This window comes from Anarhichas minor, unplaced genomic scaffold (assembly GCF_050575085.1).
Source record: "Anarhichas minor isolate MPS153535 unplaced genomic scaffold, ASM5057508v1 ptg000003l, whole genome shotgun sequence".
NCBI lineage: Eukaryota > Metazoa > Chordata > Actinopteri > Perciformes > Anarhichadidae > Anarhichas > Anarhichas minor.
Genome location: NW_027466449.1, coordinates 16,625,490 through 16,650,044, shown reverse-complemented (window position 1 = coordinate 16,650,044; position 24,555 = coordinate 16,625,490). Strand labels below are relative to the sequence as shown.

Here is a 24,555-nt window from a genome sequence, read left to right as displayed (position 1 = left end):
TGTCTATTTGGCAATTTAGAGTTTGGCTGTGATAGATAAAGCAGTGAGATTAAGTGAAATGTCGTGCATTACGTTCTGCATGCCAGAAGTATTGTTTATGAATTTGTAATGTTTGGTTACATCTCCTTTGGGTGCTCCCATTTCATAGTTCAAAGCGGTTCGGTGAACTGGCCTCTAAATTGTCTGTGGATGTGAGCGTGAATGTCACTGTGTTTGTGGATTTGTCCGCCCACACTGTGACAGACCGTGTCCAGAACATACTAGACTTCCCACACAATGTGTGCCATGCGAAGGCTTCAGCTCCCTGCACCCCTGAATAGCATGATAGAAGATGGGGGAATAGATGCTTTATTTGGTGTTACTGTTACAGAATATGTGACCACGTTTAATAATTCAATAAGGAAAAGGAAACATTGAGGAGAAACAAACACATTTCTCTTGTTTTCTTCCTTATGCGTGGTTGCTCTGCTCTGCTGCAGATTTTAAAAAATGATATGTGTTGTAGCGAGAGACGTATACGGCAAAGACCTGAGCGGAGTTCTTGGCAGCGGTGCAGTACCTCCGGCGGTGTTTGAGACCGGGAAGGTCGATGTTTCATGTCTTTGTTGCTGCGCCACAGTCCTTCTGGTTGGTGAGGGCACCTGAACGGATGTGTGCGGCTCAGGAGGCACACTGTGCACATCCAGGTCCGACCGGTGGCATTGGCCACAGAACTAAAGGAAGCTGTGGGTGAAAGGGGGGTGAACATAACATAGCACTTATCAGCTAAATGGTAAACGGCCTTGTATTTATAAGGCGCCTTTCTAGCCTTCAGAAAACTCAAAGCACTACACTACATGTCAGCATTTACCCGTTCACACACACACACACACACACTGATTTCACAGCCTTTTTTTGGGTTCAGTATCTTGCCCAAGGACACTTCGACATGCGGACAGGAGGAGCTGGATCTCCTGATTAGTGGACTAATTCAGATTCAGTTTCTCCTTCAGTTCTTTTGGAGTTCAAACAGACAGTCTCAGCATCATTCAGGCAGAACTGACTTGGCTCTGTTCTCTCCACTAAAGGTCGGCCGTGGCTAAAGAGGAAGTGTTGTATCTCAGAGAGGAAACACACTTTTTCCTTTTTCCCTCTGTCACCCTCACCCTCTCTCTTTCTCTCACTCTCTCTCTCACCCTCTCTCTCACGTCGTCCCTCCTCCAGCAGGGCTTTACTGTGAGGTGTCATAGTGCAGCTTAATGCCACAGCTGGAAATCATTCTTTATCTCTGCTGCAATCAGAGTTGTTTTCAAACCAATGCCATTAAGAAACATTTACAAGTAAGAAGCCGTACCATCCTACGTATCTTGTAACTGTGGACAGAGTGGGCTCATTCTTTCCAGCAGGACTTCCAGAATGAAGGTGACATTCCTTTATGAGAGCTGTGGTTTCTATTGGCAGCGAGCTGCCTGCTCCTCTCTTATCCCTCCATGTTTGAAGACAGAGGCAGAAAAGAAGCAAGGGTCACACAGCGTCTCAAGACTTTCACCACAAAATAGGACTGAGGTCCATTTTATTCTTTGCCTTTGGCATCAAACTGCATCATTTCGATCAGTCCTTTGTTTCAGTTTGTTTACTTCTTCTTATCTTTTGTTGGCGGGCTTTAGATGAAGTTTGAAACTCATGATTAATACCTTCTTTCAACTTGAATCCTCTCCCAGAGCGTATAGACTTGACATCGTTGACCCACAGCCTTCGCGTTGAGCCCGATGTCTCGCTCATAGTAAGAGCTTTTAGACCAGAGCTTGGATGTGCTGATCCCCGCTAACCCCCCCCAGTGGGCTGTAGAGGTGTCTGGTTACCTGAGCTCAGAAATCTGACTGAAGAGTTATTTAAATAGGTGACGATGTGGATGATTTATATCTGACTGCGTAAAAGTTGTTCTCACCTGCTGGCTCCACAAAGAGCCAGATGCCCCCTTGCCTGATAACCTGGCCGGGTTCTCTTCCGAGTTGTGTTGACCCTGACTTGCATTCCCTTTTTCTCATTACGGTCGTGCTCCTTTAACACAATCTCTGGTTTGAGATTTCAGCCGGTGTGTAGGTGGTTTCCAGCCCGTTGACAGGTGATGATTCCTTGCCAGAGCTGGTGGAACCTGAGCTGTGTTGGCCCAGTCGGCCTAGCCACTGTTCAACACCTATCAGGTTAATACGTGAGGCTTAAAATGTATCGCATACGCTCATAACTTCCACTGGGAACCCCCCTCTGAGGACATCCGTCTTACTAGTAAACAGCAAGGGAACGAGATCCTCACTACCAACTCTCTCCATCAGCTCAGACACATTCGAGCTGGACCAGGGTCAGTTCCATGCACATGGTGAATTATTCACCGGGACACTTGCTGTGGTGTTGAGCACAGATGCAGAGACGTGCCTTTAAGCAAGGTTTAAACCTATAGCCCCAGCCGGCCGTCGGTGATGTTTGACTTCAGTGCGCTGCTTCATAGATTTGTTCTCTGTTCAAGCTAAACCTCAGAGGTACTTACAGCCTTGTGCATCCATAATAGATCATCAACATAATATCTCCTGTGTGGAGGTTAAATTAAATGTGTAAAGTCTCTCTGTTGCTTTGTCTCTGCAGCTTCCCACCTCACAGTTTGGGTAGTCTTAGATGACTCAGACATTTTTCACACCCAATATATCACTTCTTGTTCCGTTTGTATGTGTGTGTATGTGTGTGTTTGTGTGTATGCTGAGTATACGTGCACATGTGTGTTTCTATTAGTTGTTTTGTGATGAACATGTTGTGTTGGTTTCTCACAGCGTTGTGAGTGGGGAGGTAATGAGAGGTGTAGTTACAGATGGTCTCCGGTTGCCTGAGAGATGAAATAATGGCAGAAATATTAAGCCGGCTAAGGCAGGCTTCCACCTCCATAGTGGTCCCATATATTCAAGATTAAAGGAGCATTATACGACGTTCAGAGCAATAGTATATCAGCAAATGACTCTTTGCTGTGTAAAGATATATAGTGGAGTAATGTCTCCCTCTGAGTGTTGTCATTTTTCAGCTTGTCCTTGCTTTGTTGACACAGCCCGGCCGGCCGTGCTTTTAGTGCACGTCTTCGTGGAATCGTAGCACCCACCCTCTGGTTCCCCCGCAGGTAACATTTTTCACACGTCAACTTTTGAGTACAAGTCTGTGGTGTCATTAAGAAAACCCAGATATCTGGTTGTGTGTTTGTTATGTGTGTAGAAGTAAATGATTGCGTGTGTTCTGGTTTGTCTTGTTCCTGGAAAGCTGAAGGCAACTCTGGCAGCGGGGCCTCCCTGTGGGTGTCATCTTGCACAATAGGGCATTGTGGCCGCCGCTGTCAGGGAACTACCTGCCATTCACCTCCTCATTCATTCAGCTCTCTGTGCCGAGCGCCCCGGCTGAACCCGACACGGCCAGGCGAACCGCTCCGTGGACGGGATGCCTTTGATCCAGTCTGGCCTCTTTCACGCCCTCCGTCTCTCTCCTCTCACTCGCTCGCTCTCCCCGTCTCATACAAAGAGTTGTGTCTCCTATCACACTCTTTGCAGTATGCTGAAGTCATCTCCTGCACTGTCAGAGCTGACACAACTGTGCTATTCTCTGCCCGCCCTACACACACACACACACACGTATAAATACAATAACGATTGTTCCTGCTTCCTGCCTATGCTGTCATTATGCAGCTGCTGAATGAGATATGGTCCGATTTTCATCGGTCAAAGACAGCTCACACAAACGCGTAAACGTATGTACACAGATGCACATTTCCACGCAAAATAATTCCGACAATTTCTCTCTTACTCTTTCCTTTTTCTGTCTTTGTCCGATTAAAAACACACTCGCACGCATATTCGTGCATGCGCTCGCACACGAGCGTCGCTGCCAGAACTCTCTGGCCTAATTCCCCTCTTATTGATGTGTGTCTGTCAGTGAAAGAGGCGCAGCACAAAGAGCAGCGACGGGCCTGTGTGTGGCTCCGAGCGAACAAAGAGGGGTCTATTCCACGCCGGCTCTCAGACTCCTCTGGAAACACTGCATGGGCTTGTTTAAGCTATGGCCATATTTTGAGTTAAGCTACTGTATGTTCAGCAATGAGCAACAACATGGATGCTTCAGTGGCAAAGAGCACGGGCCAGATGGACCCCCACTTGTGTTGGTTAATGCCCAGTTGTCCAACTTTACTTATGTCGAGAGTAGAATTAAATAAAACAGTCAAAAAGAGATGGCGATCAGGTCATTGTGCAGTACTGTAACTATGGTGGAAATTTGCATGAAAAGACATAAATGACCTCCCGTTGTGCTAGATTGCACATTATTTGCTTCATCACTTAGCTAGTTGAGCTGTAACTCTGGGGCTTAATCTCCTCTTTAATAATCACCTTTGGTTGTTGTCTTTGTTCAATAATGATAGTGGATGTCATTTTAGAACACCTCAGTGCCACAGCTTAATCAATATAACCTTTCAGTCTGAACGGAGCTGCAGTAGTTCTCTATCCACAGGGCTAAAGGGAACATTTCCTGTTGGCTGTGATGTTGTAATTTGTTGTTAAACACTTGCAGTTAACACTTATTATTCATCACCGTACTGAATCTTGGATCTATTCTATTAAAGACGTGCTCCAAACGATTTTGGGGGGGGGGGAAGCATTTCACCTTCTCCCACCCTCCTCTTCCTCCTAAAGTACATGTAACAAACCTTGCAATGTCCTCAAAAATGTTAAGCAAACTTTCCATTCTTCCATTCTTGCCTCATCTCATAGCTTTAATGCCAAGTGGTTACAGTATAGTGTTTGACACAACATCATAAATGTTACTTCTTCACATGCTGTTGATAATATTTGTTACTTTTTGAATGTTTTAAACAGAACTTCTTGCCATATCTTACACGTTGCACCTTTTGATTCTCACATGCTTGTCACCAAGTGACAAATTGTCAGCTTGAGATGTTTATTATGCCGGCGACAGCCGAGGCCGGAGGATTTATGGTTTTGGGTTGTCTGTCCGTAATTACGTCTGCAAGTCCGTCCATCTGGTCCATTCTCTGGAATGTGATACCTCAGGAACGCCTGGAGGGTATTTCTTCATATTTGGCACAAACATCCACCTGTACTCAAAGATTAAGTGATTAGAATTTTGGTGGTCAACGGTCAAGATCACTCTGAACTCACGTTCGACCTCACGTCCGTCCCATACTCGAGATATCTATAGAACGCCTTGAGCGAATAAAATGGTGAAAAGATGACATTTTAGGCTTACATAGACGTCAACACATGATGAGACGGTAGTTCTAGTTGGTCCAGCCAGCCAGTGCCTGAGCTCTGCTGAGCTTTCACCGTCTCTCCAAAGACAATGGACGACTGGCAGCGCGCTGAATGGAATGAGGCACAGAGCTGAGGACGTGTGTGTGTGTGCGTGTGCGTGTGCGTGCGTGCGTGCGTGCGTGCGTGCGTGCGTGCGTGCGCATTTATACAAGGACACGTGTGAGGGAGACACAGCTCCAGAGAGGCCATTGTCCATGTGGTTGTCTGTAATTCACCTTTGACAGTATTGTGCCGTTTCTGAGAAACATGCTGACTCACTGAGGCTGCCCATCCCGGCTGTCACTGACGCCTGATAATCGCTGACCACTGTTTCTGCAGCTTAAATACACCAAAAGACATCCACACACTGGCATGTTTCTGATGAGTGAAGGGAGAATGTCCCTAAGAGGATCACCAAAGTATCGCGTCTTTGTTTAATTTGACATTTTTTGTTTAGAGGGGAAAAATATTTCTTGCTTTAAGTTTAAGTATTTTTTCTTAAATACAGAATACTACTAGCTGGTGCAGTCTTTCAGTATGTAGGCGCTCTGTCAGAGTCGTATAATGCGGTGAACGGAAGTAATTTGGGTCAGAACGTGACAGTCGTCATTCAGAGATCCATCTGGTGTTCTTTTGCGTCATCACCTCATCAAGGTGGAACCAAAGGCCTTTGCCTAAATTAAACAAAGACGCAGGACCTCTCACGCGTACACAAACATCCCCTACCAAGTCCGACAATAAACCGTTGTCCTCTAAAAGCTCCTGAAAGAGGATTTAGTTTGAATATAAAACCAGAGGCAATCAAGAAAACGTCCAATCCAGTGCTGGGATCATCCTGTGGATGAAGGAGGGGATTTAGAGACGCAGAGGGAGGGATGGGCCCCGGGGTCGGTGCAGGGCTTCAGCTCCAGGACAGGATTAACTAAGGTTTACCAGCGGCGAAACAACAGCACAGAGCTCCGTCGCAATCAATTACACTTCACTGTGACTGCCAGAAAATGCCACTAAGTGTGAGGGTGCATGCATAATCAAGTATACTTGATTATGATACACATGTATGCATGACTCTCCACCTTCTATGATCATACGGGAAGTTCACATCGCAGTCATCATATGTTGTCTTTTAGTTTTTACTTATTCCTACAGGAAGGAAGGAAGGAAGAGAGAAAGAAAAATAACTAAAATTAGATTAAATCAAAAGTATAAAGAAATTGCTCACTCATGTTAAATAAGAATGTTTGCATTGCATTGCTCTCAATGGTAACATTGATTTTAGAGATGGATGTAGTTGAGCATGAACAGAATTGTGTATTATAACTTCCTGTCATTATTTCATCATGATGAATTGTATTTTTACTGAAGAAATTGTTAAAATATGATCAGTCACTGCCCAGCTGTTATCAGTGAAACCACCGGGTTAAAGCTGTGTTGTTAATATTATGGAAGGTTGACCGCACAGTATCTTCACTCATCTTATTGGTGCAACCAAATGAGCACACTGCCTCTACATTAAGCACATCAGTATCTGCTGGTCTGAATCTGCCTGTTGAGCAGAAAAGATTAAACCAGATCTGATTCAAGATCAGCTTGTGGAGGAAGTAAAAGCTGCCGTGCGAATGTGTTGATGTGCATGAATGCGCCTCTTCTTGGCAGTGACAGCGTCGCCGTTGTGATTAGCGATATGCTAACTGCGAGCACCTTCATGCTCATTCTCCGTGTGTGTGTGTGTGTGTGTGTGTGTGTGTGTGTGTGTGTGTGTGTGTGTGTGTGTGTGTGTGTGTGTGTGTGTGTGTGTGTGTGTGTGTGTGTGTGTGTGTGTGTGTGTGTGTGTGTGTGTGTGTGTGTGTGTGTGTGTGTGTGTGTGTGTGTGTGTGTGTGTGTGTGTGTGTGTGTGTGTGTGTGTGTATTCTTCTTCATGACCTGACAGTGTAGCTGAAGGAATATAGTTTGAGTGTTCATCCCCAGGGCTCCCAATGTTCCCGCCTCGCTTGTTTTGCTGCTCTCAATGGGAGCAGCTATTGATGCTGCAGGGAGGCTCTGTCTGTCTCTGAGGTGATCACTGTTCCACCAATAAGGTTCCTCCTTGAGGAAGACAGCCTGTATGTCATCAGGTGTCCGCTCTGGTTTTGTCTCTAGCTTAGAGTCAGCAAGGTTGACACTGTGTTAGTGACAACGAAGGTTGTTTCTAGTGCGTCTTGATCCCGCCACAGGAAGAGGAAGGGTTGCCTTTGGGGATACTAAATGAGCCCCTGAAGGAACATGCACACTGAGTCGTATCGCACAATACAGCACATGTTCTGTTCAGTATGCCCAGCGTGTTCACAGCTCACAGAAAAAAACGATTATCGATTGCAAAACCGAATGATATGCCAGATTGTTTGAGTATCTTAAGGTCAGTGGAGATTGAAGAATGATCTTAAGAATGACAGCTTTTCTTTCTTTGGTCTCCTTCCATCCATCCACCTCCCTCTCAGGTAATCCAGAGTGAGTCACGCTGACAGTTGGGCTGATGGTAAGTGGGTTTTTTTCTTCTTCTTCTGACGTGAGTCATTATTTCTCTTCCCCGCTCTCACCCCTCCAGTGTTCTCTGCATCCTTTCCTTTACTCTACCAGCCTCTGGTGCCTTTCTGACTCCACCCCCTTCAGGCTGTTGTTTATTTTCTTACCCTTCATGTACCTGCTTATACTTTTGAATTAATTCATGCTTTGTGTTGTGATCCTGGAGCAAACCTGGATCCATCTTCTTTTCCTTTTAATCCTTTGTATTTGCTCATGAAACGTTGGTCTGTTTGAATGTAGAATGATTCAAGGGCCTGGCACAGCTGTCACTGATGATACAGTATTTATCCTCAAATATTTTTAAATCACAATCGCATATTTATTTTGGTCAGTGTGCAAAATTCCCATACTCAATGCTAGAGTATTATGCTGACGTCGTACGCAGACTCAATACGCAACAAGATTTAATGGATGCGAGCCAATCGACTAGGACACCGAGGCTAATATCGTTAACAAGAAGCCCGCTCACACAACCACAATGAATCCACACGGCACACTCGCCTCTCTCTAACCCGACACACAGACCTTGGCTCGGCTCGTTGCCGTCCTAATCCAAGAAGAAGAGAGGCGATGTCCCGCTTTAGTCCAGGTTCTCACGCATTGGATCAAATTTGTCCACCGGGGTCCGTTTAGGACCACAAACAGAAGTGAAGACTGACTCTCTTTTCGCTCAACCTGTTGGGTCTCAGGCTGACTGTGTCATATTTGTAGATCAATGTTTTGCAATTTGATTAATGAATACTGCTGCACACAGTAAGCTTTTAAAAGACATTTTTAGTGCCAATTGCAAGAGAGTCTCAAGTGTCAAACAAGGTATTTTGCACACTGATTTTGGTACCTAGGTGCAGATGAATGCTGTTTACCCCGCAGACTGTTTAGTATGCATTCACACTTTCGACCATTTGCATTATATTTCAAAGAAGCAAATGTCACGAGTTAAAAGGAAAATGAGTGATTTAATTTCACTGGATCTACGCAACATTCCATCCTCTCATAATCCATCTCCTCTTTCTGTCTGTGCTAGACCGGCAGGCCTACTTGTTCCTGAATCAAAGATGCATGCTCCCAATTTGGATTCATCCCTCTGACCGCCACTGAGCCGATCCAACCCTCCACCAGACAGTCCCATCTCCACTTCCGCTGTTCTCTACTGTTCTCTACTGTACTCTGCTGTTTTATAGTCCTCTCTGCTTCAGTCGTTGTCCTGGTCTGACCCTCTGCGTGTCCCACTGATAGAGAGGGACGTGTTTGCTGACCGCTTGATAGGACAATTCCTCCCTCAGCAGGGCCACATGCAGCAGGGCGATGACACTCAAAGGGAGCCAGAGGGGGTGGGCCCCAGTTCAGGTCCTGGAACTAGAAGAGAGGCAGGGGGGTCAGGGGCCTCATCCCAGTCAGAGCACCCCTCCTTCAGTAAGATGAGCCAAAACGCTAGGGAGAGCATAGGGGTTCTTGGCCAGGGACTGAAACAGCTGTTCCAGCAGCAGCGTAAACGCCTCTACCCCTCTCACTCCACCATCCCCTCTTCATCTTCCTCCTCCTCGTCTTCTTCTGTAGTGTCGGCAGGTGGCCCCTCCCCCCCAGAGGAAGCCTTGGAGCCCTGCTGTCCCGACTTTGACCACCTCTCTGCTCCTGTGGTTCCCTCTGCAGCTGGCCGGGGCTCAGGCGCCACGGGCACGATGAGGCGTGGGACCAGCCTGCAGAGCCGGCGCAGCAAAGGGTCGGGATCTGGGAACGGAGACCGGGATCCTCTCCTGAGAGGTAGCCCCCAGGCCCCGCACCGCCGCTACACTCACGATCCGCAGCAGCACGTCAGCCGCCCGCGCTCCTCCTCCACCACTGACACCATGCCCAGCAGCCCCACACCCGGGTACACTGGAGGCGATGTGGTGCTGTCATCGGGGTACCAGTCCACGGAGGAGACGGACAGGGTAAGTGATGGCAGCCGTGAATCAGCTGATCTCGTCTCCTTTACCCTTTTACCGGTGTCAGGCCTTCAATCACGAGCTGAGGTTCACCTTGCTGCTGATGTCATTCCCTTCTGTATCAGAGAGAAGGTCTACTGCTGTCTGTCATAGATCCATGGTGCAGCTTGCTAATGAGACACGCCAGCATGAGCACACATATAGATTCACAATAAACTAATGCACAGCGGTGCAGGCAATTTTCAGGATAGGTTCACAACTTTTTAAAGTCGGTGTTAAAGAACAGTCGGCCATGTGAACATTGAAACTAATTTTCCCTGCTTTACACATTCCTCCTGTTCACACCGGCCTTGTGTTACCATCCCTTCACTGCAGCTCAGCACTGTGACTCTGTCTGCAGAAACAAGGAAGGAATGTTGTGCTAAAACGATTAAGTTTGGAAGATATTTACTGACTCAGACTTCTGAAACATTGTGAATCCAACCTTTAAAAGCAAATATACTCTTTGAATAGTTTTGCCTCAGGCTTACAATAAATGCTGCAATATATCAAGGGGCTTTCAAAATCCAATCTTTTGTAGTGTGCTTTGATGATCATCTATTTGTGTAGTACGTATGAAGTCATATAACTGTTTTGTGAAAAGTTCTGCCTTTTTTGTTTGTTAAATCCAGAGAATGTATTAAAAGTAGTATTTACGGGGTGCTTGTGTAATGGGAAATACTCAGCATAGATTTGTATGTGTGTCGCTCTTGGTTTGTTAAAACCTCACAGCCCTTTACAACCTACTCTTTTACCTCAAGTTCATATTTTGAGCCTCCCCACCAGCAGACTTCAGCTGGTCCTGTCTGCCACCAGAGGTCACTGTCCGATCAGCTAACCTGCTGTGAGCAGCACTGGGCTTGGTTCATGTGGAGGTTGTGTTTGCATTGTGAGCTCATGATTGCTGCGGAGCCGACTGATCTTTTGGCTTAATGAAATGAGCCGTGCCAAAAGAGTCGGTATCGGTGTGTCACAGATAGAGTGATGCGTGGCTATCACTTCAGCAGTGGGAAGTAAGTCTAGACCAGTAGGCATTAATATCCAATTTCCCTGACAGCTTCTATCTGTGAGCTACATTTAGAACACACCTTCCCCCCTTTCTTCATCCTCCAGTCGTATGTGAGTGACCTCACCTGGGATGACGGACATCTGTGCTCCGTCAGTCCTGCTGCTGAGACAGACCACTATCAACCACGATAACCTGTCTCGCCCGTCTCTAGCTATCAACCACGATAACCTGTCTCGCCCGTCTCTAGCTATCAACCACGATAACCTGTCTCGCCCGTCCCTAGCTAACCCCCCCCCCCGTGGTTGACCTTGGAGGTGTGTCACATCCTGTTGTGAGTGGAGGTCGAGGGTCGCATAGCTTGTCAAAATGTGTGAGTGTATCAGGAATGGTGATTCATTTCTTTCTTTATTTCCCTTTTTGTTTTTCTAAGAATTCCCCCCCCCCCCCCCCCCCCCCACATGTTCCTCTTTCTCTCTCTCCTTCCCTGTCCCCATCCCTATGTCCCTGGAGATAGTTAGTATAGACAGTCAGCTGGTCCCTCCTCCTCTCCCATCTCCCCCTTCTCCTCCTCCTCCTCCTCGCCCCACCCTTCGGCTCTCTGACAGGAAGCAGGAGGCAACCTTGCCTCGTCCTAGATGAGTGAGAGCCGAGTGCTGAGGCTGTGTGTGGTTGTGTGACAGAGGATGTGGAGGGGTGTGTGACTAGAGGTAGCAAACTGTGTGTGTGTGTGTGTGTATACTGGAAGTCATTTGACAGCCATGTGGTGTGAGGATCTTGTGTGAGCGTCTGAGAGACGGAGCTCAGGGGATCACTGTGAATATGAGTAGAGGGCAATGCAGCTGAGCTGTCTTTATCTCTGCTTGCTCTTCCTCCCTTCTTTGTTTTCATCTCCCTCTTTCTCTCTCTCTCTCTGTCTCCTCACTTGTGTTTGCATAGTAGACGAAAGCGGTGTGGACTAGAAGCGTGTGTGCTCATGGCTGTTTGGAGAGGAGGGTAGCGTGTGTACCTTCCATATGTATGTGTGTGAATGTAGACTCTGCAATGTAAGGCGTTCTGCACTCTGAAGAGATATCAGTGTAGAGGAGTAGAACAGGGGTTCCAGCTGTGAACACATCAGTCAGGATGGTGCAGCGCTTCAATCTCCGTAGACAGTACTCCAAGGTAAGCTTAATACACACACAAGCTCGTTCAGACTGTAAAACCCATCTCCACGCTGCAGCTCCATTCATGGGTAAAGGAACAGTTGTCTTGAAGCCCTGTGTGGTGGCTTTGCATGTCATCTTTCTGTCTCTCTGTCTCCCATCTATTGTGTCAAGAGTTTGTGTCTTTGGCTGCTTGATCAGTGCTTTGTTCAGGGCAGCAGTCACAATGTTAAAGATTGACTTTCTTGTTTGCACAGCTCCTGCATATCACCTTTGTTTTTTGAGCTTCTATTCACTTTTAGGTAGTTCGATCAATACAGTAACTGAGTGGTCTGTCTTTGCACACTTTATCTCAACTCTTGTTAAACAGTAACTCGTGTTGCGGCAGTAACGGTGGTCGGTGGGAGCCGTCGCCAGGGGATGTAATTATTGGTAAATATTATGTTTTAATTGTGGCTGATTGGGGAGAGTTTATGACTCGTTTGCAATAAAAGGCTGGTTTATTGCCCTGCAGCTGTCTGTGAGTTTGATATATCCATCCTCTGGTGCTGTTAAAGAGAGTAGAGGGGCTGTATAAACCTCAGCATTAGGTCTGTTAAGAGCCCGCTGCTCTGCAGCTGGTGCTCAGCCTGTGGGATTAATTGATTGACTGCGTGCATGTTCAAATGCCTGGAAGTAGCAACATGACACCTTCAGTTGCACAGTTGCACCTTCAGACTGGAAGGCCTGATCCCAGACTAATGGAGATGAGACAGAGAGTAGTCTGGTCTTTCCTCTCTTCTCCGAGAGATGGAGAGTAAAACCAAATAGAAGAAGTGAAGCGCTGCAAGGGGCCAAATGTTTTGTGTCGGAAACGAAGACGGGAGAACCGAGGAGGAGGCTCTGGTGGGATTTGAGCTGCAGAGAGATGAAACAGCAGCTAAACCTTGAGGCTAGTCCTCTCACACCACAGCGTTGTTTGCGTGTGAGAGAGTCTGAAGAAGAGAAAACCTCCTCCAGGGCCTGTCTGAGGATTCACTGACCTCGGGTAGATTTGACCCTGTGTCTTTCCCCCAGGCTGCATCTCCACATGTCTTCCTGCTCATCCTTTGTCTTCTTTCATCTGCCACCATATTTTGTTTTCCATATCGAGATTGCCTCCCGTGTTCTCCTGCAGTACTTCCTAACAAAATGAAACAAGATGCCTTACATTTAAACAACATCCAGCCGATGCTGCGGAATCACGCAGCTGAACGCAGACTAAAACTGAAACGCATTCTCAATAAGGTGTGGTTTGATTTTCAATGCCTGCATGTTTTAAAACAAATGTTTTATTGTACCTAGAATTAAAGGTAAATCTATTATGTCAGGGCCATTGATCGGGTTGGTTTTGTAGATTTATTAGAGTAACATTTATTAATTTAGGTCTATTAATCCTAAAAATGATAGATTTTGATTATAATGTGGGTTAATGATTTGTAATTTGGGTACATTATGAAAGAATAGTATTCATTATTGCATACTGGATGCATGTAGGTTTGTTGGATGGATTAAATATATTAATTGCATTATCAGGGCCTCAAACCCGACTTAAGGTGCCGGGTTTCGAGCCTTCATACAAAGGATTTATGTTCCATCACTTACAGTTTCCATGTTTTGTGTGAGGAATTAGTTTTGTACCTTCAGACGCTTAATGGCTGATTAATAGGAGAATTAATTTCTCCCTTTCTTGACAACACCCACTCACTTATGAAGGGTTCGGTCCTCTTTGGTAATCCCACTGGTTCTGTCCTGTAAGAAGAAGAAGTGTCCGTGGGAGGAGCCGGACATCACCTGGTCCCCCGAGGCTTGTTCTGTCCCCGCTAGTTTAATGTCCTCACCATTGCTCTCGGGTCGTCTCTCACCCCCCCGGCTGCAGGCTGTGTGTTGATGAAAGCGTTTGTGCTCTTTGCAGCAGGACACCACTGCTCGTCCTGAGACTGTTAGTGACATTGAGTTATTTAAAAAGCTGCAAAAGACAACACGGGGTATTGCTTGGTCACATTCACTGAGATACAACAAACGCTGCAGATGCATGTGATACCGAACACTTCGTGACATCATTCATTGCGTTGACATTTGAATTAGAAATCTAAATTTAAACGCAGTCTGTTTAAACCCTGTATTTCTGTACAGTTTCCGATAAAGATTAGGCTACAGTAATATTATCAGAGCGTTTGTAACGTCCAAAAGTCAAACTTTATAGGAAAAAGCTAGTTAGTAATCATTTCCAAATTGATAACATGTGTCTATCTAACACAACATTCTGCTTCATTTCATATTTGTTGGTGTATGGTCTTTCAAAAACATTTTCACTGAGGTCAAAAAACGTTTTCCTCTCCCGCTCACAAAGAGAAGCAAGCACTGCCGAGTTATGTTCATTAACAAAGTTGATTTAATCTAAAAGACTTGCTCATTTAATCCAATGAATCACTTTATTCAAATTTAGTTTTGAGGATTTTCATCATGAAATTCAAAGCTTCAATCGAAAACCTTAACAGAAGCTTTGAAAGACTTTGGGTTCAGCTCTAATGAGTCCTACCAAAGCTCTGCCTCCGCAGACTGTCCTCTAGTCACATTACCGCTGTGTCACAGAGGCACACAGACAAACCTGTGTACAACCAAACAACTGAGTTTCGATTGACTTTCCACCGGGATGATGAAGCATGTGCTCTTTACTCCACACTGGAGGTGATGTCACCGCACTGCTGTGTTTGCCAACTAGCACCCTGTGTGTGTGTGTGTGTGTGTGTGTGTGTGTGTGTGTGTGTGTGTGTGTGTGTGTGTGTGTGTGTGTGTGTGTGTGTGTGTGTGTGTGTGTGTGTGTGTGTGTGTGTGTGTGTGTGTGTGTGTGTGTGTGTGTGTGTGTGTGTGTGTAATGGGTTTGGCAGATCCGCGGCTTGTGGTCTTGCGTGTTCTTTTCTAACGTGTTTGCGTCCCGTCTCTGCCGTGTAGTTCCCCCCCCCCCCCTCTCCTGTCCTTGGCGTCTTATCTACCCATTGGTCATTTTCACTCCCTGTCTTCTCTCATTAGTCTTCTATCACTCATCTCAGACAAACCAACTACTCCTTTCTTTCATTTCTTTTTCACAAGTGCAAATATCGCCTTGCCTTTTCTTTGTTGTTGCGGTGTGTTAGTGTGGTAAACAATGTGTATTCTACAGCGTTGGGATACGTGTGTGGCTAAGAGACAGCCATTGATCAGAAGAGCTAACACCATTATCGACTGTGAATTAAACGCAATGGCTCTCCTGTTCTCTGCTCTGTCCTTACTTACATTACTTTAAGCTTAGCTTAGCTTCCGTCTCAGCTTTCAGTGGCGTTTGGTCCGGCAGGTCTGGCTGGGTGGACGGCCGTGGGCGGTGATCGTCTCAAGGTCCGCTCCCCACTAATGAATCCACTCCCCACGCTTCCTTCTTCGATGTTGATGAGTGTATTCTATCAGGTGACATAACTGCTCCAGTCATGGGAGCTACCGGCATGTACGTGCTCCGCTGTCAGTCGGGTGTCAAATTAAGTTGGGTGTTAGGCCGACATGAGGCACCAGAAGAGCTTCAAAGCTCCTTGGCAAAGATTCAACAAGTATCCAAACTCTACTGAAGAGATCAAACACTCTACTTCTGAAAGACATTCCCCCTCATGTACTGTTGTAATGGTCCTAGACTTTACTGTAATGTGCAGCGGTGCTAACAATCGTCGTGCTTTCCTCTGACACACACACCGACTCCGGCTCAGTACAGCGTGAGAAACACATCATGGTCCAGTGTGGAGCTACACTTAACTCCAATTATTATTATTTACCTCCAAACTCCGATTAAAGTTCCTTTCTGAGGGAGGCGAGTCAGATCTTGTCTCTGATGAATGAGACTTGTGATATCCAGAGCTTTATTTTAGGTATTCAGTACATGCCGGCCGCTTAGTCGCCATCTGTGGTTTCTCTAGATTACCGCCTGTGTTAACCGTTCTTGACAGTTTCTCTTTACTTTTGACATTCAAGTGTCCGTACCAAACGTCCATGTTCAAAGACCTGATATTTGTACACCGTCTCAACAGCGTTCTTGCTCACCCCGAAGCCATTTAGCTCCCTGAGGAGCTGCAACCTCTGAAAAAACAAAATATGTGTAATCTATAAAACAAAGGTGCTATTGATACAAGTTAAGTTATTTTAAACAACAAACCTTTTCAACAATGTGCCCAATGATTGTTGGAGGTTGACATGAGTCTGGACTAATGTTCACTGGATGCAACCATTTCTGTCTGTCTGTCTCTCTCTCTGTCTTTGTCTCTTTCTGTCTCTGTCTCTCTCACTCTGTCTGTCTGTCTCTCTCTCTGTGTCGCTCTCTCTTTGGCTCTGTCTCTCTCTCCTCTCTCTGTCTCTCTCATTGTCTGTCTGTCTGTCTGTGTCTCTCTCTCTCCTCTCTCTCTCCCCCCCTCTCATCTGTGTCCAATGCTCAGACCGTGGAGCGGCTTGCCCATCTCCATGGTAACAGGGTGATGTTCAAAGATGGCCGTGTCGGCTTCACCCGGCTGAATGGTCACCGGTTCACCGTCTGATCTCTCAGCCTCCTCATCAGCCTGTCTGGTGGAATAACAACCTCTGAGAGCGGGGAACAAGGTGTCCTCTAGAATTAGACTTCGGTGCATTTCACCAAATGTGCCGACTTAGTCTGAAATGGAGTTTGTTCTTAACGTAATTAGGCTTTCAGTTTCGTCACAGGAGACGTGTTGGAATGGCACCTTATCGCTGTTTTCTGTTCCTCTTCACACATATGTTTAAATTACGTCCTCTGAATGATTTACAATGAGAGTCGTGAATTGTGTGCTTGAAGGTTGACAAACCTCAACGGGAATCCCGTCTTCCATTTCAAAGAGAATGAACAAAACAAAGTAAATACATGCAATTTAAATGCTTTGTTGTACCATGTAAAATCAAACGCTCATCTCCTGTATGTGTGTGTGTGTGTGTGTGTGTGTGTGTGTGTGTGTGTGTGTGCGCGCATCACGTGCGCGTGCCTTTGTGTGTGTTTGAACTCTCCACCCAACTGTTTGTGCTCCCTTTGAAGCGTAGCCCCAGCCTCTTTAATTAGGTTGTTGAATATTCATATGTGATTATACATATAGGCCAACGCCCTCATCCGGTGCTGCTTGCTATTAGCATTCACAACTACTACACACACACACTCGTACTAACACACATCAGGGCTTGACTGTTGATGCATAACAAGATAATTTGTGTGTGAAACCATTAAGGCGGGTGTGATGCTGTGAAAGGAAGAGCTCAAAAGAGAGATGGGGTGTGTGTGTGTGTGTGTGTTTGAGGGCGGCGGTTGATCGGTAGGATGGACAGAGTCACAGGGAAAGAGGGGGGGGGGATGTGTTTGAAGCTCACTCGTCCCTCTGTCACTCGTCCCTCTGTCAGTTTTATAGGTTTTTCTAATCTGGGTGTGAATGAGGAAGGACTCTGCTGCAGCGCTCTTCACTCACGCTATTAATAGACGTCTGAACCTGAGCTGGTCAAGTTCACTTTTGAAGGGCATTTAAATGTTTTAATATATTTTGGGAAAAAAATAAAAAGTCAGAGGTTTATTACTAATATTCCACCCCCTGAGAAGGTGTGTTTCCTCATCTGATCCTCTCTAAGGGAGAATACCAGCTGATTGACTTCTCTTTTTTTGTAAACAACTTCATGATTTAACAACATTCTACTTTAAGTGGTTATTATAATACTTATAATGCACTTGCATCCTTAAATAAAATTTTTTTTAAAGTTTGTTGTGTGTGCATGAGGTCATGTGCATTTAAGTGTGTGTGTCAGCAGTGAGTCACTATCGGTCATCCTTTGTGTATTTATTTTTGGCCTGCAGCTGGTCCTTCCTCTTTGGGCTGGTGTGTGTGTGTGTGTGTGTGTGTGTGTGTGTGTGTGTGTGTGTGTGTGTGTGTGTGTGTGTGTGTGTGTGTGTGTGTGTGTGTGTGTGTGTGTGTGTGTGTGTGTGTGTGTGTGTGTGTGTGTGTGTGTGTGTGTGTGTGTGTGTGTGTGTGTGTGTGTGTGTGTGTGTGTGTGTGAGAGAAAGAAGACAGTGTGGGCATGCACGTGTATCTGTGCTGTTTTCTCAGCCGTTGCCACATACGTGGTCAGCCAGTCACTGAGGATGTTCTGCTCACCCTTGACCCACATGTCTGTTCCTCCTCCGCTGGATCCATTTCTACCATCTTCAATGCTCGCTGTCAGTTCCAAGCACGAAAATGAGCTTCTTGACTTGTGTTGCCAAAGTACACAACTGTGCACCTTCATGAAAAAATGATGTTTGGTTTTCCTCTCTTTGCTCAGAGAGGTCAGCGGATTGTTTTCAAAGGGAAATTGCTCATTCTGAGTGAGGGAGAGCAGAGAAAACAGTGTGACGGACTGAGACGAGGCATCCCTGCCACTCCCTGCTCAGTCTATATCGTTTGTGGGATTCTGATGAATTATGGATGAGGCTATAGATCGCTGAGCTCAGCTCTGCTCCACTGACCCACTTAGCACACACATGCGCACACACACACACACACACACACACACACACACACACAATTCAAATCTGATCACAACCTCTAGAGAGATATCGTCATATTTTGTCTCCACTAATATCCATAACCAATCCTCTTATTCTCATGTGTGTCAGCCGGTAGGAATCCTACTGTTTGCATCCCATCAGAAAGGCTCACAAATGACCTCTAGGCCACTGAAATAACATTGGCAGTATGTTTGCAAATAATGCAGCTGGTTGAAAATGTTCCATCTGAAACAATAAAGCATCATAAATTGGCATTTTCTGCATGCTGACATCGACATGCATTTTTCATGACTTTCTCTAATCCCCTGTCTTTGAAATATTGTTCAACCACAAGAGCTAAACCGTTTTCCGCCCTCACTCTTGCCATGTCCTCCTCCCTTCCTCCCTGATCTCGGTACCTGTTAGCCTTCATGTTACTGCCACATCAGGTCTGCATTATGCTACATTAAAGGCTGCATGTCTGTCAATAGGAGTGATAAGAGAAGAATGCAATAATAGCGGGGTTATGCACAGGAAACATGTTAGGAAATGTGCAGTCAAAGACAGGCCAGTGACAGAATCAACCGTCCACACAGCAGTTGGATATTCTGTGCTCTAGCTCCCACTTGTGGATTAAGGCTGTAGTTGGTTTTTGTACTCATTTCGTGGAATATTCAGTTTCTCTTTTAATGGTATGATAATCCACATTCATCTCTGGAATAGAAATACACAAAGCCTTGTACAAGGGGAAGTCTTATGGACGGTTACACTTTGGAAGTAGATCTGTTTACCTTCTGTGTTCAGTATGGACAAAGATGCTCTATAACAAAAATAATGCATAAAGCTCTACCTATGGTGTGAAATGGTTCCTGTCTCCTTAGTGGGTGTGGTCTCTCCCTCCATCTCCCCACCTCATTTGGATATGTTGTGTGGATGGACGAACGCAGATTGGGTTATATTTGCATAATGTATTTAATATATGTTTTTCCTAACATAAGATACTTACACAACCAACAGCCATATTTAGCATTACAAAAATTTATTTTCTACAGCATTAGAACGTTAGTTGCCAGATCTCCAGGGACTTTGTTGCTGAACAACATAAATCTTCTGATTTGTGCGTTCGAAAAAAAACATTTTAGTATCGAAATGTTTGGAAGATATGTGGCTTGTGAAGAATGGGTTCATCGTTTCCTTCGGTGACTATGGAGCCAAAGAATCGGGTCATAGTCTGTGTTCACGTTCACTTCTCCCATTGGAGGTAATAGACTCAGGACCTGCCGCTACCCTGCTAAAGGGGCGGGGCGAAACCGAAACCCACGTGACACAGATACAGGAAGCTGACTCGCAGTACGCCGTCTCTGGTGTTTGATCTGGTCTCAACTCTGATCTTAACTGATCATTGTGAGCTCAGTTTTGAGCTGTCAGTACAGGAGGCAGTCCATTGCATTGTTAGATCATCTGAATGGGCATTGCCCTCCAAAGTTGTCATTAGGTAATAGCTGTCAAGCACTGATGAGAACTTCCTATTAGTGAAATAACAATCCTCATTATCTGTCCCCCTGTTATGAAATCTAGTGCTTCCTAGTGGCCTAATTCACACAGTGAAATCTTGCTTAAACTTCCCCAAAACAGTCCCCAGGCCCCCGACCATCCAACAGGTCTGCTCCATTGTGGGGTCAGCCTGGGGCCACAGTGAGTGAGTGGTGCAGGGTTTGGGTGGAGGGAAACAAGAAAACGGAGAAGGAGCCAGACCAAATAATCTTTCAGGGCCAAAACGCTTTGGTCTGTTTGTTCTAGATTCTTCATCTTCCTGCTTATGAATAGGCTGGCAGTGTGTTTGGTTCTGCATTCTGCCCCATGGTACTCTGGGTATTGTACAGCATCCAGCCAGATAAACTTGCACATTTTGGGCCAGTGCCCTTTCTGTCTTCATGTTGCATAACCAGAAGCAGCTCCAACAAATACCAACCACCACCAGTGGACGAGCATTGTCTCTGCTTATCCACTGTTTCCCTTCACGTACACACACACACACACACACACACTATCTGTCCCCACACTGTCTCTTAAACGTCACTCCATCACCTGCAAATTCATACATAGACATATACTGGGAACAAACTAATACTGGATTTTTAAGGCTGATGCGACATCACTATCAGTTTATTTTACACAAGTAAATAACATAAACAATATTGATAAACATCATATGTATAATTGATGGCACAATTCAAACAATAAAAAAAAAAAGAATATATATTTTTTGCCATTGACTGCTTTTTCTGAAATAAGCTCCCATAGGGGACACCGGAAGGGGCGGGACCTCTCCTCTCTATATTAGCTTACTGTATATAAAGGACCTATTTATTTAACATATGTACTTCATTCATTGTCAAAGGTTCAAGCATTGTACTGTACCTTAGCAAACCCTCATACTGTGCAACACTGACCTGTGACCAGCTGTACGTTGTTTCTTTAGTAGAAAGTTGTTCCAATGAAAACATTCAACATGCGGTTCTCCGGTATGTGTCCACTCCAGGCTCCTCTTATTGTTTGGGTTGTTGTTGTTGATGTTTGTTTGTTTTACTTCCTGCCTGGCTCTTGTAGATGCCAGTATTGGAGTTGGCTTCCAAGATGTTTCACGCTCTCTGCCCTCGCCAGTCATAATGGCCCCTGTGTGTAAAGCGCCCAGTGGTTTATGTAACGGCTAATAGGGCCATTGATTATACTGGAGCTTAGACTAGGGAGGACTGGACAGCCAGCGTTGGACAGGGGGCTTCTTTTTATGGGTACGGTATTGTTCTGCAGGGCCTGAGCCCCGAGTCATGGTTGTCTCCTCTCTCAGGCTTGAATTACCCTCATTCCATGCAGACAAAGCTCTCGCTCTTCTGCCTTTACATAACCCCTCACACCCACAAACCATGCCACGCCATAACGCTTCACAATTTATGATCACACGGAGGAGACTGTGCTGTTGGTTTGGTTATTTCTACACATAGAAGGATAATTAATGGGAAAATAAATCCTCAGAAAACCTTAGAACGTCACATAGTCCCATGGCAATGGCTCTGTAATTGAATTCCAGTTTTATGTTTTACTCTCACTATCTGTTACTCAATCCACCCGTTCTCCGGTCCCAGTCCAGTTACATCAGAGCCGGGCTCTTCCCTCTGTCTTCTGGATTCTTCCACAACCTTTTGGCAGCGTAGCGCCCGCCTGGCCTCAGTTCAGCACCAGGCTCTGTCCTCCGAATGACAACGAGTTTTACGTTTTATGTATTATGAGAATGTTGAGGAAACTTCTCCACACAAGTTGTTCTGCATGACTTCATGTGTGAGCTCATCAGTTAGAGCATTGTTCATTAAATAACATGCGGAGCAGCCAGGGGTGACGCTTGCTATTGTTGTGTTGCTACATGTGTTGCACAACTTGCTGCATCATCGTCGTCTTCTTAGGTCCTTTATTTGTTTATATCAGTAGTGTAAGGAAATGTTCACGTCATGTAACATAATAAATCATATTTTCTCATTCCTCATGTATTCTGAAGTAAAATGCAGTCAAACAAGGCCGTAGAACTACAATTTATAAAGAGAGTGAGAACATTCTTTGTCGTGTGCTCAAACCCATATGCTTTATTTATGTCTGAAAGCAAAATGAAGGTAATAAGATCAATGTACTATATTAAATTTGCCTAACAGACATTAGCCTTCAAAGTTTAATGTGGCTCAGTTACTCGGTTGCATTTTTGCGTGATTGTCATGCATGTTCTGTGTTCCCATTCATTGCAATAGGAGCCACTCACCTATAGGTGACATGATACTGTCGTAGCCTAAAGTCCTGCTGCCGGCTGTGTCATATAACTAGATAAGCATTCCATCTCTGGATTGGTTCCCAACATCACCAGCTCAGCAGGTCTTGTCCCCTTAACACATGCGTAAAATGCACCTGTGAGTGACAAAGAAAGATGTGTTCATCACATTGGGCCATTGTTTTGTTCTGTCTCAAACCTATTCAATTAGACACAAAAAGATCTCAACAGTGTTGTTGTTTTTACTGAACCCATTTGTATCCGCTCACAGTTGTACATGAACATTCATTTATTGTAAATTCTATGAATCAACTTAATTGCCAGTGCAACTCTAATTCACCTGTTGGAACTAGGAAGCAACTCTGATCTCTGTAGAAAATGTCTACGTTTAACTCTGTTCTTAAAGAAATGGATATTAATATATATATTAATAAGTATGTTTTCTTAACTGTGTAATCGCCTGAAAATCATTGCGTTTTTGTTACCATAGAATGAGCCGTTTATGTCTACATGAAGAGATGCTCCTCTTCACGGAGTAAAAAAATGCAAATCTCGCCCTCAAATTGGACCACAGTCTCCAAGAAATCCTATTTGAGTTTAAAATGTAATTTTGAATATCATTTTAATAACACCAGCAGAGATAAATCATGTTTTTGCAATAATTCTACCCCCATCTTAGTTAACGTGAAGCAAACATTCATTTCTGTCATTGTAAAAAAACACCAGGTCACAGCTGTTCTTCCTCTTCCCTAATTCTGACCAGCTAATGTGGCACTAATAAGGTAAAACAGCCCTGGAGGCCAACAAACTCCGTTTACTCTTTGTCCTCCGGCATCAGTCACTTGTCAGGGCATGAGTATACCCCCCCCCCCCCTCTCTGTGTGACTTTGTCATTGCGCAGCCAGTCTGCTATTCGAGGTATGTTATTAAGACATGCTACCAGTGAGTGCGTAAACCGTAAAGACGTGCTGAGTCACCCTGAAAGAGTATTCCTGGACTGACGGGAGCTGCTGGGGCCCACATGGCCTAGACTTCATGAGAGCAGAAGCAGAGAATGATTGTGATGCATTCGTGTCTGAAAGGAACTTGTCAGTTGGAAGATCCAGTGTGGGTTTCCCATAAGTGACTAATGATTGACCGTCAAGCCATCTGTAAGAAAAACGGAACTAATCAGCTGTTCCTTTTATAAGTCTTGACTAAGTAGCAATATACCCATCACTAAATAAATATTAGCTTATAGCGTTGATTAAATATTTCTTTCAAAGCACACATATTTCTCCATGTTCCTCTTATGTTCCAGCTTGTGATGCTACAGTGACTTCCTGTTTACATAGTTGATTGCTCTTGATCATACGATGTTTTCCAGCAACCAATTTACATGATATTCAGCCTTAACTTTCTTTTGCCATGTTAAGCCTGCTCAGACTTTAAATGGCTGCATGGCTGCCTCCGTGTGTCACATCGATTTGATACCGGGGTCAAACCTACGCGTCACACTTACATTCCCACCCGAGCAACTTGGGTTTGTCCTTCTTTACATAAGCAGCCTTTTCCCTAAATCCTACCCTCTCCTCCCGCGCTCTCATTAAAGCCTGTATTCATGCTCCCCTCTCGCCCCCCCCTCTCCTCAGCTTCTGCACTGAAGTCTTTAGCGGCCCTTGTCCTGCCTTACCCCCCACGCTCTCTGCTTTGCTCTTTCTCCCTAATTGGTTTGTACACTTTCGAAAGTGATGGCTCTCAAACACAATGATTTTATCGTGGAGATCAAAAGCGCCAAAGCTCCTAAGAATAGTGTTTGTTGGAGTATTTGAATAGGAATTTGCATGTGTTTTAAGGCTGTGAAGGTGACCAGCTTCAAGTCTGTGTACCACCAATGACCTCATGTCAACATGAAAATACCTGGTGGGTTGTAGTTGATATTTTATTACCTGTACGGATGCGGTCGTGACAATTTCCCTACATCAAATGGTGCTAATGAACTGTAAACAGGATTAAGCGTAAGGATTGTAGGAAACATGATCACCACGCTGTTGCTGTGAAATTGCAAGAACATTACCAAAGCCGTGTTGGACATTTGTCGTCAGTGGATAAGCAACTCTGTGACGCAATCATAAGCTAAAGTCATGTGTGCACACATATGCACAGGTTTGAATAGCAGCTTTGTAATCATCGTGTGACCGTGTGCTCTGTGTAATCTGGGATTTTTTT

At 45.2% G+C, this 24,555-nt stretch overlaps 1 protein-coding gene across 6 annotated transcripts in view; it reads left to right on the top strand.

Moving 5' to 3' along the window:
• Positions 1–24,555, top strand: part of tmcc1a (transmembrane and coiled-coil domain family 1a) — a 40,500-nt gene that overhangs the window by 2,545 nt on the left and 13,400 nt on the right. For 2 of the 6 annotated variants that reach the window (XM_076100100.1, XM_076100109.1), the window contains exons 3-4: positions 7,787–7,824; positions 8,896–9,802. In XM_076100100.1, the coding sequence (XP_075956215.1) occupies positions 9,164–9,802 (639 nt within the window). In that variant the 5' untranslated portion in view covers positions 7,787–7,824; positions 8,896–9,163. The remainder of the gene's footprint in view (positions 1–7,786; positions 7,825–8,895; positions 9,803–24,555) is intronic. The other 4 variants (XM_076100118.1, XM_076100137.1, XM_076100128.1 and 1 more) reach the window with 2 other exon arrangements.